The sequence below is a fragment of the Rutidosis leptorrhynchoides genome, unplaced genomic scaffold (assembly GCF_046630445.1).
Source record: "Rutidosis leptorrhynchoides isolate AG116_Rl617_1_P2 unplaced genomic scaffold, CSIRO_AGI_Rlap_v1 contig355, whole genome shotgun sequence".
Taxonomy (NCBI): Eukaryota; Viridiplantae; Streptophyta; class Magnoliopsida; order Asterales; family Asteraceae; genus Rutidosis; species Rutidosis leptorrhynchoides.
Genome location: NW_027266592.1, coordinates 25058 through 37712, shown reverse-complemented (window position 1 = coordinate 37712; position 12655 = coordinate 25058). Strand labels below are relative to the sequence as shown.

At 28.1% G+C, this 12655-nt stretch overlaps 2 protein-coding genes across 2 annotated transcripts; both read right to left on the bottom strand.

Moving 5' to 3' along the window:
- Positions 1-1613: 1613 nt before the first annotated feature.
- LOC139883108 (protein NUCLEAR FUSION DEFECTIVE 4-like) lies at positions 1614-3452 on the bottom strand. The gene has a single exon (XM_071867327.1). The coding sequence runs from the start codon at positions 3450-3452 to the stop codon at positions 1614-1616; it is 1839 nt and encodes a 612-aa protein (XP_071723428.1).
- A 1337-nt stretch (positions 3453-4789) lies between these two features.
- Positions 4790-7233, bottom strand: LOC139883107 (uncharacterized). Its single transcript, XM_071867326.1, has 8 exons — positions 7201-7233; positions 6832-7091; positions 6652-6765; positions 6021-6141; positions 5843-5919; positions 5398-5518; positions 5023-5070; positions 4790-4921 (listed from the first exon to the last, which is right to left on the bottom strand). The coding sequence occupies exons 1-8, from the start codon at positions 7231-7233 to the stop codon at positions 4790-4792; spliced, it is 906 nt and encodes a 301-aa protein (XP_071723427.1).
- Positions 7234-12655: the final 5422 nt, after the last annotated feature.

Here is a 12655-nt window from a genome sequence, read left to right as displayed (position 1 = left end):
GTAATTTTTATATATTTACCCTTTTCTCTTTCTTTTCACTATGAAAAAAAAAATGAAAGAATATTATTTAAATATAAATAGAAAGGATAAAACAGTAAAATGAAGATAAATTTTATCTCGAAAACAATGATATTGATATTAGTGTACTTGACCAAAACGTCTATTATTAGTAGACAGAGGGAGTATTATTTATGTGTGAGGTTATTCGCCCGGATCGCTCGGTACTTGGTCCAAATAAAATTAAAATGGACTTTTATAACATTTGATTGCGTCGATGTGGCCGAAATTCTTAATATTAATTTTTAATCGATGGAAATAGTAAAATGCTATTGTTAAAGAGACAATGAATTATTTTTCACATTATTGAGAGTCCTAACAACTAATGGTCAATAATACATTAAGTCTTAATGGTCAAGGTATTTTTCTATATATGAGGGACACATAAAAGTTATATTAGAATATATTTTTATATTTATATGCTCTATTTCCTTTTTTAAATATCCATTTTTTTTAAATTTCAAAAAAAATTAAAAAAATAAAATGGATAAAAATAATATATCGTAAGTTAGATTGATAAACTTTTAGTCGAAAAATATATAAAAAAAATACAATAAACACACATTCATGACTGTAAAAGTAAAAATAATAATAATTATTGCATATCAACTTTTTATTAATCGTTAATTAGTTGTAGGACTCCTGCACGAAGGAGACAAGTTTATGGGAATTTTTTTTAATAACATATATTATATTTTTATATGACAAATTTTATGAAAAAAATTGTTTAATAAATTTTATAATATTTTTTTCTAAAGACTCACCGAACCATCTTAAAATATAGAATATTAAAAAGTATATATTATATTTTTATTATTTTATATTATTATATTAAATTATTAACAAACATGTCATAAAAAAAACTCAACGTCAAATACGTTTGTAAAAATAAAAGATAAAAAATTTAAAATGATTATATGTTTGTTTTTTATTGATTGTTAGTTGTCTAATACTCACGCAGGAAGTAAGTTTTACCACAAATATCTATCAGCTAGTGTATACTATCTATCTTAAATAACGATTTGGACCTGAACGGAGATTCCAAAAAGAAACGTTACTCTCCTCTACCACACTGTTTCAATAACAGAGCTTTCATTAATTACATGTTCAAGTAGCTTTAGTTAATACAGGAAGTCAAAGTTGATTATTTCTAATTACATTAATAATACAGAATAAAGAAGTTTTGATCACAAATCCAAGCTATCTCGATCACGGAAGAGAGGGAAATTTATAATATTTCTACTAGCAATTTTAAATTATAATCATCGAGAAACAAACAAGACTAATCGAGTGAAACGAGATATCGTGCCGATTAGAAAATCCAAGACTTAACCTCTTGTAATAAAAGGATTTTAGATTTTAAATTGGGAGAATCTCTAGAGTTGACCGAAAAATATACATTTCACCATGTTCTGGAGCACCAAATATCATATAGTATTGAAACTATATATTATGTTTATGATACAATACAAGACCCATTATATATAAATTCATTCATACAACTGTTAATTAGTAATTGGTATACATGATCTACACTAAAAATTCGTGTCCGTCCTTCATTTGTCAGATTCTTTACTTGCTGTAGAAGAAATTAAACCTTGACCACCTCCTCCATTCACGGCGGAAGATCCACTATCCGCCGCCATTTGTATCTCCGCGGCCTTGGCCTCCTCCCGGAATTTCTTGTAAATATCACTTTGATAGAATTTCCTAGTTCTGATCACTAATATTAGTGAAACAAAAGTACCAAACACAGTAGCCGCTGTGATTATAATGAAAGACAATTTAAAACAGTTAACTCCTGTACAATCCAAATCTTCGCCATGCTGTCTTGTCCGCCCTAAAGCAGCCATTTGTCTCTTAGCTTCTTCATCATAGAGATAACCAGTCACTCTCACATTTAGCAAATACGACCCGATTGGACTTGCTACTGACCCGAAATTATACAAAGTCGAGTAGTATTTCAGCCCGAAAATTTCCGATATTATCGCGAAGAGTAAAGGCCATTGTGCTCCGAAGCAAAATCCGATGATCACCGATGCCACGTAGAGTCCTCCGGGAACATTAAACGCGATTAGGAGGTGGCCGACGCAAGATAACGCAAGGATTAGGGTTAACATTAGAGGACGTGGGAATTTGTACTTGACTAGGACGATTTCCGAGCCGAAACCGGAGGTGACCCGACCCAAGTAATTCCAAATACTCACTAATGAAACAAATGTGCTTATGCTTTGCTTAGGGTATCCTAATGAAGATCCAATTTGGCCCAAGTTGTCGATAGCCGTTAACGTGCCTCCGACGCCACAGATTGTCGCTAAGAAGAGGACTAGCATGTCTATGCTGAATAAAGCTTGGAGGATCGTGTAGTCTTCACCTCTATTCGGTGGCCGGAAAGCGGTTTTCCAGCAAGAAACGTTACTCTGTTGTTCCTCTGTTTCAGAAATTACAGAGGTCTTTTCGTAATTAGATTGGATTTTCTTGGAGTGATCATTTTCCTCTTGGCTGTTGCTTGAGACGATTTTAACTGGGTTTTGATCTAACTCTTTAAGTTTTGAATTCAAGAGCTTATATTCTTCAATAACAACAACAAGGAGTGGTAAGAATAATAAGAAAATTACCATGGCCGCACTACCACCATACTCGGTTTGAGTAAATGTCAGATTCTTCTCCACTATGATTATGATCATCAGAAAACTCGCAAGCCCGAGTGAAATGTAGAGAAAATTATAGAAAACTTTCAATTCATTAGGCTGTCTACAAACTTTCATGATCCGAATCGTCCTTAAGAAAGCAAAAGAAATGGCTGCCGGAAACCATCCGATGAGCAATATCAAGGCTTTGGAGTCGGTACCGTAGAAAGCATGGTACAGCTGAGTAATGATGGCCCCACTTAAGCCGACGTAACCCTTTAAGATCCCCAAAACGGCGCCGCGGCTCTCCGGGAAGTTCTTGACGCACGTGACTAGAGATCCGGTATTGGCAAAAGTTTGAGAGTTAGCTCCGATGCAAATATATAAACACATCTGCCAAACTTTTGTGTTTGTGATTTTTTTTGTAACGGCTAGCCAGATCATGAAATAGCCAAAAAAGTTTAAGACTCCTCCCATGGCTAACACCACCCACGGCGGCGTTACTTCGTTGATTAGACCGGCGAGGACTCCGACATTGGCTCCCAAGTCTTTGAAGAAACTGAGGAGGTTGAGGGTAGTTTGGTCATATCCTAACGCCTCTTTTATGTCGCCGGAATATAGACCAAACATGTAAGTAGCACCTGCTGCGGACATAATTAGGAACGATGCAAATACCATGAACCACCGGCCCTTGATGACTCGGACAGTCAGCATCCCTAAATCGGCACTGGCACGGCCACCGGTATCTCCTCCGGCGAACACCATTGTTAATTGGCTTCCTGTATTACTCTCACCTCTTAGACAACTTGCTATGTGTGTTAGTTTATGGAGTTATTAGAGTGTACTGAAGCTTATTATAAAGAGAGAATGTGAGCGTGTGTTGACTTTTAGACTGAATAAAATAGCGAAGGTATTAACATTAAAGATAATAAGAGTTTCCAAAAAAATTACTTCAAAAATAAAATAAAATAAAATAAAATAAGAGTTTCCAAAAATTATAAAAAAATAAAAATTAAAGATAAAAGACAACGAGAAGGCATTAATTTTAAAAGATTTTTTCCTGAGTATTTTTCCCTAAAAGTTAAAAACTAATTATATAAAACAGAAAAAAATCGTAGCAAATCGAACTTTGAGAAGATATTTTAAAATGTCAATCATAATCCAAATCAAGGCGAGGTTTTGATAAAATGGAAGGTAAAAAAAGTTAATAAATCCCTAATTTTTCTAGGGTCATTGCTCACATTGGTTCTCATATCATGGAAGTATGCCAGTTCTTTTAATTAGGAAAATAGAAACATAATTAATGCAATCAAATTAAGTTTAAAAATAGCTTTTGAGTGGTTGTTTGCTTCACATTTTCCTAAAGTGCTACCGACTTCAAAAGGAAAAATTTTAAAGGAAAAAAAAAATGTACGTACAAATTACAATAATATTTAAGCAATTTTATTGGTTCTACGCGTTTTATCTGCCTGACTCGTCTAGACGATTATGATGTTCATTATTTCGAAACGATTTTTTATATTATTATTATTATTATATATATTATATTAGATATAAATGACTGTACTTATCAAAATAAAAAAGAGAAAACCGGCCAGGCCGCCAATTTGGACATGCTACTCTTTTTTCGGTCTACATGCATAAATAAGTTTAATTGTCTGTACGTAGTGTTCTGATCAATCCTAGCTAGGGGAAAAGTTATGCTAATTAAGCAAGTCCCAATATGAATACAAATTAAAAGTTTGACAAATCAAAATTAATGGATTCATCGAATAGAAAGATAAATCTAAAAAATATTATGTACCAAAAAATAAAAATTTAAATATATTTTACCTAAAATCTAGTCAGGGGTCCGTTCGGTTGATGAGAGGGCATTTTCCTTCAGAAACTATTTAAACGGATGTTATATATAATTATCATAGCATAATTTATATTTTAAAAGTTCGATAATCATCAAAATATAAATACGAAAACGAATGTTTAAGTAAGACTATCCAGATGAGCATTAAGATTAATTAGAAAAAAATAAAAAATCTTAACGAAATCTAGAATTGTTTGCTTGGTTCATCGATGCTAATCTTCTTTCTCAACTTTAACTCTAATCAATTTGGGACGGACTTTGCTTGGTTTTTCTCCCGTATCATCCTTGTCATCAGATGAATATACATTGTTCTTTTTCTTTTGTTGGATTTGTCAATTGTCGGAGTCATGTCGCTATCTTCTCGATTGGTATCCTATCATACCAATTTTAAAAAATTAAGTTCATTATATATGTGTATATTTTAGGAATAAAAAAGCGCCTTATAACTAAAGATTCAATCGATAGTGTTTATACCTCCAAATCCGCATCAACATCTTCTTCTTCTTCTTCTTTCGTAGAAGTCTAGAAGGAAAAAAAATTCAAGCTTTTATGTTAAAAATATGGGTGATAAATAAGGGAGCCCCAACTATAATATTATATATATGTGTAAGGTAAATGTGAAAAAATTTACTCGAACTGTTTAATGAAACCCTCGTCTGATGTCACTCGCTTAACGGTATAAGTTACATCCCAATCCGAGAATAGATCCTCCTCGGTAATTTCAAATTTCCTCAAATTCTGCTAAGAGATTTTTATTTGATTTTTTCTAATGATGATCAAAAAATAGATAAGATGGTTTACAAATACGTTTAAATAGAAATATAAATATAACTTCAATTTATTTTCAACCTTGTTTGATGGATTTATAAGGTCCGTTGCAGATTTGCTGATCAACAATTTCACCATCCGATCAAATAGCATTAATGATGTTGCTCCAATACGATCACGGACTCTCACTTGCATCTTAAATCTGGAAAAAAAAACCATGATAAATAATTGACTTGTGTTGGAATATGCATTAGCGGATCGGAGTTGGCACTTTATTTAGAGCCCATATAGAATGCTGTTAAATTTATATCGCTTTGTCCTTAAATTTGGTGATATGGCTTAGAGTCAGCAATATAACCAATTAATTAAAAAAATATAAGGCTAAAAAAATAACATTACTATTAGCATAAACGGATGAATTTACGAATATGGATTTTCGATATCTTACTTTGGCTCAACGGTCACCAGGTCTTGACACTTTGGACACCATCATTTTGGCCCATTCTTTTCAACTTTTTTATTGCACATGGTACATCCTTCATAATACCAGTTCTCGATGGACTCGACTTCGATTATTCGTGTAAGCATTGTAAAAAGTCCCACCTGCAATAGAATTTTGAATATTTTACTTTTCTTGATAGGTTTGATTATAATAAATTCTCCAAATAAATAACTACTAATTAAGGCTATGAAATTATTAGTACCTCTGGAGATATAGATTGTTCTTTAACTATGATTCTTTTCGTAAGGAGGAATTCATCCGACATCGAAATTGGTCCCGATAGTTGAGTTATAATTTGTGCGTAGGAGCCTATATCATTAAGTCTAAAATACACCATATAATCAGTAGGTAAAATCGTAAAAAAAATATCTAGTGTAAATTAAAATCAATCTATGGTATAAAATAATTACTTTTGGCTATATTCGACATCTTCAGGTAGATTCGGGTTGACGAAGATCTTTGTTCCTTAAAAATTATTACTTATTCCAAGAATTTCTGCAATTTAAAATTATTTAAAATTTATTATGGTATACATTATATTATGAGATTTTTTAAAAAAAAATTAATACAGAAAATTGATGAACTTACTATTAAAAGTATTCGTAACAACCGATTGTAAAAGAACAACTATTGATTTCTTTAAAGTTGTAGCATCCAATATAGTTTCATTTAATTTTTTGGCAAAAGCATCCAACAAAATGCAATTAATACTCTTTATCCTTGAACATATGGAAAAAATAAGCATTTAAATAAAAAGTCATAATAAATAAAACAAAATTAGATCAATGACATAATTAAATTTATATCCTAAATAATGATAGAAAAAAACTTACTCCATATCCTCTAGAACAAAGGTAATCAATTTCATTATCTTGTCTGGCTCGACTATTTCCCTTATTTTTTCATTCTCCACGACATGCCCAATAACATCTGTATTTTTAAGAGATCTATACGATTATACTAAAAAAAATAAAGAAAATTAAATATAAAAGTTAAAAGTAAACTTAGCAAACATAAACAATTCATTCTCCTTATTTAAAATTGAATCAAAACTCACAAAATTAAAAGCAAATTTTGAAATCCCTTCATCCGAAATCTTTTCGACCATGGTATTTTTCATGAAGAACAATTTGTATTGATTTCTAGTAGTTTTAAGTTTGTTGGTAGGTTCAGAGACGAAAATTTTTTGGAAGGTATATACTTTTCCTTCACTTATTTGTTGTCTATATGTTGCAAGAAGATCTTTTTTTATTGTTGCTTGAATGCGGCCATGCTACACACACAATAAAATATATTTTATAAAAGATAAATTTATTAGATACATTAAAAAACAAAAAATTCTAAAAATTCAACATCATAAATATTCTAAGGATAAAAAAAACCTTATCATCAAGCAAAATCATCTCTACTTCCATCTCCTATACGGCTACGGAAATTTGGTATTGTCCAAAGATTTAAGACGCGAGCCTTAATCTTCCAATCAATACGTCCGGGACAAACATCATCGATTTGAGAATATTTTGACGCCATCCTACAATAAAACTATCTATAATCAAAAGATTGAAAAGATAATTATTTCAATATCATTTCGTTGATTACACAACAATCGAATGCTATATTGATAGTTGTATTCATGAGAAAAAAAAACCCTTACCCGAAACTTCTTTTTGAAATAAAACAAAGCTAACTTAGCAAAAGAAAATCGTACCGAAAATTTTTGTTCGTACGCATGTGAATTTAGTATGTTGCATATAGTTATATATATACTCCTAAAACAAAACGAACAAAAAATGAGAATCTCATATGATTAGGAATACTAATTCAATATATATATAATAGTTAGGAATTGGATTTGGAGAGATTAATTAGGAAGCTATAATATATTCGTAATATTACAAAAAATCAGTCAAAATGGAGAATATAAATTAATTATTAAATTTAATAGAGAAGTTGAAACTTTAAACATGAGATATTATATATTGTAATATTATAAGAATAAGAATAAGAAATGTAATTAATGTGTAATATTACATGATTATGTCTAGATAGTTGTCATATATATGAAGATATAAATATATTTAATTGTGATCTTATTTCATAATAATTAAACTATAATTCATTGAAACATTATAAAAAATAAAATTTTTATCTTAAAACAAAAATATATTAAAAAAAAGATTTTTATGTTGTAGAATATAGAGAATAATATTTATGAATGTATGACAACAATGTGAAACAGAATACAATATATATACTACATATAGTAGATGGCGTGAATTCATTATATTTACTAATTAATTATGTCTAAAATCCCAAAAAAAAAAATTGGTTTGTTCAATTATTTTATAGTGTTTTTGAAATCCTAATATAGTTAGGAATCGGATTTGATAGGGAGATTAATTAGGAATTGAATTTGTCTTCTATTAGGAATAAAATCCCATTGTTTAATTATTTTATTGTGTTTTTGAAATCCTAATATAGTTAGGAATCGGATTTGATAGGGAGATTAATTAGGAATTGGATTTGTCTTCTATTCATAATAGTTTGTTTAATTATTTTATTTATTGTGTTTTTAAATACTAATTCAACACAAACTTGATTCCTAATTAAAAAGCCATGTGTCGGATATTGATTTGACAATAAGATTTGCAATTGAATTGTAATTGGAACAAATTGAAAAAAAATCTCTCTATTGTCTATAAAACTAGTCAATGGGCCCGTCCGTTGGACGGAAAATCCATATCTTATGAAAATTAATAATTTAAATATATCATATAATAATTATTTGTATTAAATATTATTAAATATATGTCGAATCTTATATGAAAAGGAAATTATTTAAACTTTATATCAATTATAATTATTTTGATTTTATTTCAAAATCTACGATCCTATTAGAATCAAAATTTTATTTTGTTTTCAAAAATAATAAACGTAGCAAAAAGTAAAAATTACATATTAAGATTCGATTTGATAATAAAATTTATAATTGCATCTAATCAATTCAGTTTTTCCTATTGTTTGAAATATAAGATATGCTCATTTTAATTAAGAATAGAGAAAAGTATAGTGGATTTTTATTAGGAATAATAGTTTAATAAAAGTTAGAAAGAAAATAATATATATTATACTATGATTAGAAATAGGAAAAAAGAAGATATGTCTATTTTAATTATAAATAAATAAAAAATATAATGAATTTTAATTAAAAAAATTATTAATTGTTTGAAAAATAAGATATGTCCATTTTAATTAAAAATAGAAAAAATATATAGTCAATTTTATTAAGAATAATAGCTTAATAAAAAAAATTAGAAAATAATATATATTGTAATTTGATTAGAATTAATTTTTTTAATAATATGCACATTTGAATAGGAAAAAAGAATACATACTCATTTTAATTAGTATTAGAAAAAAAGAATATAACGAATTTTAATTAGCAAAAATTGTTTAATAAGAAAATTAAAAAAATATATATAGTATATTATAATTTTATTAGGAATAATTTTTTAAATAATAGATAGAAAATTGATTAGGAATAAATTTTTTTATTAGAAGAAAATAATTGATAGAAATTTTATTAGGAATCATTATATTTTTATTGTGTTTTGATTTCCTAATTAAAATAGGAAAAAAATAATCCTTGAAATTTAAACCCGAATTAAACTCAAATTCTAAAATACATGTGTCAAATTACTATTCATCAATAGATCGCCATGTGTCGAATTTTGATTTGACAATAAAATTTGCCATTGAATTTATAATTGGAACAAATTGAAACAAATTTAAAATTGAAAAAGTCTCGCTATTGTCCATAAGATTTTGACGTCATCCTATAATAAAACGATCTATAATCAAAAGATCGAAAAGATAATTATTTCAATATAATTTCGTTGATTACACAACAATAGAATGTTATTATGGTGGAAAAAAAACCGATCACAATAAAAACAAAATAAAGCTTCTACTAATTAAAAAAACCCATCAATCACAATAAAAATAAAATGAATCTTCTATTAATTAATTAATTAAATAATTAGTAGGTTTATTGATGAGGAAAAAAAACCCTTACCAAAGTTTTTTCTTAAAAAAATAAAAATAAAGCTACCTTAGTAAAAAAAAATCGTATGGAAAACTTTTGTTCTTACGGGCGTGAATTTAGTATGGTGCATATAGCTATATATATATACTCGTAAAGCAAATATAAAAGAGAATAAAAAACTCATATGATTAGGAATAAGTAATTGGTATATGATTAGGAATAATTAATTGGTAGAATTTTAGTAGAAATCATAATCAAAAGATTGAAAAGATAATTATTTCAATATAATTTCGTTGATTACATAACAATAGAATGTTATATTGATAGTTGTATTGATGAGCGAAAAAAAACCTTACCCAAAGCTTCTTTCTGAAATAAAACAAAGCTAGCTTAGCAAAAGAAAATTGTATCGAAAATTTTTGTTCATTTGAGTGTGAATTTAGTATGTTGCATATAGCTATATATATACTCCGAGCCAAAAATAAGAATCTCATATGATTAAGAATACTAATTTATATGTAAATTTAATACTGATCGGAATGAAAAATTTCGAATTAGATTTGGATATGTAAAATTTTCATATAAGTTAAAGATAAGTACCTGAAATCCCGAAACATAAATTTGAGAAAAATCAAAAGCATGAAGAACGAACAAAGCAATATATTTTCTGACACCAAAAACTTTTTGTTTTAATAGAAGTTGAGAACGGTATTAGAATTCTTCCATGAATGGATTTGTTAAATCCTGATTCATGATCATTATTATATGATAGGAGTAATAAACATATACTGTATTTTATACTATAGAAAAGAATTTATACCGTGATTATAACACCTATGTACGGCAATTTTGGTTTGACTATAACACGTAGCCATTGCAATTTTTAGTATGAAATTTTTTGGAATATATAAAATTTATATACTAATATGACATATGATTATTTTTGGATTATTTTAAATTGTTTTATAATAATTTGTTTAATTATTTTATTGTGTTTTTCAAATTCTAATATAATTAGGAATTGGATTTGGTAGGGAGATTAATTATGAATTGAATTTTTTTTTTATTCATAATAATTTGTTTAATTATTTTATTATGTTTTTAAATCCTAATTTAACACAAACTTGATTCCTAATTAAAATGTCATATATCGAATGTTGATTTGACAATAAAATTTGCAATTGAATTACAATTAGAACAAATTGAACAAATTAAAAAATGTCTCTTTATTATCTAAAATATTACAACTGCTGGCGAGAACTAATTAAATAAAATAAATTAATATATAATAGATATAGATGAGACCATTTTTTAGGGTTAGATGAGACAAATTTGATCAAACAATAATTGCTGAAGTTAATACGTAATTTTCTAATTAAGATGTAATTTGTTTTGTTCTTTGTCGGCACAAGTTAGGGTATATACATTAATTGACACCGGACGTGCTTCTCCTCCCTGGCTCCCTTTTTACGGCTTAATTTACCTCATAGAGGACGCTTTCATCTTGAATGAACTAATGGATATTTTGATCACTAGTTGTATAGAATTAATTAATGAGTCAAAGAAATAACCTTAAGTTAAGTGTTCTTTCGTAATGAAAAAGATTATGAATATTTCGATAAATTAACGGCTCAATCGATCACGTAAGGTGTCCTTCAATGATTCGTCAATTAACTAATATATGTTTCTAAAAATTCAAATCATCCAAACGATCGACTACGTCATTCATTTTATTTTGTTGACTATAAATATATAATTTATATAAGTATATATAGGCCTTTGTTAATTAAGAAGAAAGCTCCAAACTTTCTCCTTATTATTTGAATGAACAAGAAAATCATCATAATTTATTGGCTCTGGTGGTCTTGTGTTCCCTTATATATATCTGGATAATTAGGTTCGGTTTGATACAGTTCAAATTCTTCATTTGATCACGTAACTTACTACATTATGCATCGATCGATTTTTATTTATTTATTTTTTTGGATTCCCCTATTATTACATAAAATTAAATTTATTGATTTTATTAATTAATTATGTTATTCATCTATTTATTTATTTTTTTAATACAATCTAATATATGAAATCTACTATCGAGAAAGTCGAAACTCACCACCTCTAAAAAAAAATTTAAAATCTATTTAATTTAATAATTCGCAGGGAGCATTATCGGTTAATCAGTTAGTTGGTCATACACGTACGAGGACAGAGGTATGCACCAGAAATTCAAACCAGGTTGCATAAAATAAATTAAATAATTTCGGTTACATAAATATATATATGTAAGGTACCGCTCACATAAACCTAAAGATTATTAGATTAAAAAAAAAAAAAAAAAAACTAGAGATTATTGGGGAAAGAGTAATGATGGAAAGATGCATGGCTCGCTGACTGACGAGCACATGGACGCATTCTGCTGGCACTTCATTCCCGTTATCATCATTAACCTAATTCAATCTACAGTTAGCAGTTTTGATAGACTGCGATAGATCACATCATGGGGGAGGCACATCGTCACGAGGGCTGTTTACTCAACTTTTATTTTTCTTATAAAATAATCCTTTAATTTAATAAAATTTATTTAAATAGGCACTAAATAATTAAAATGAACGTCCTCAATTTATGTTTAATCGTATTGAATATTCGAAACTTTATATTCTAACTACGCCACTAAATCACATTGCAACGATTCGGATCAAAACCAAATCAAATATGTTAATACGGTTCCGGTTTATAAATTGAAACTATTAAAACTTTAACGGTTATATTATGATTCTGATTTTCAAAATCAT

What these genes read in the sequence shown, in the direction of transcription:
- LOC139883108 (XM_071867327.1), bottom strand. Translation starts at nt 3,452, where the DNA reads ATGGTGTTCGCCGGAGGAGATACCGGTGGCCGTGCCAGTGCCGATTTA.
- LOC139883107 (XM_071867326.1), bottom strand. Translation starts at nt 7,233, where the DNA reads ATGGAAGTAGAGATGATTTTGCTTGATGATAAG. An exon ending in TGATTTTGCTTGATGATAAG is followed by an intron (nt 7,092 to 7,200) that starts GTTTTTTTTATC and finishes TTGTGTGTGTAG; the next exon opens with CATGGCCGCATTCAAGCAAC. An exon ending in ATGTTGATGCGGATTTGGAG is followed by an intron (nt 4,922 to 5,022) that starts GTATAAACACTA and finishes TTGGTATGATAG; the next exon opens with GATACCAATCGAGAAGATAG.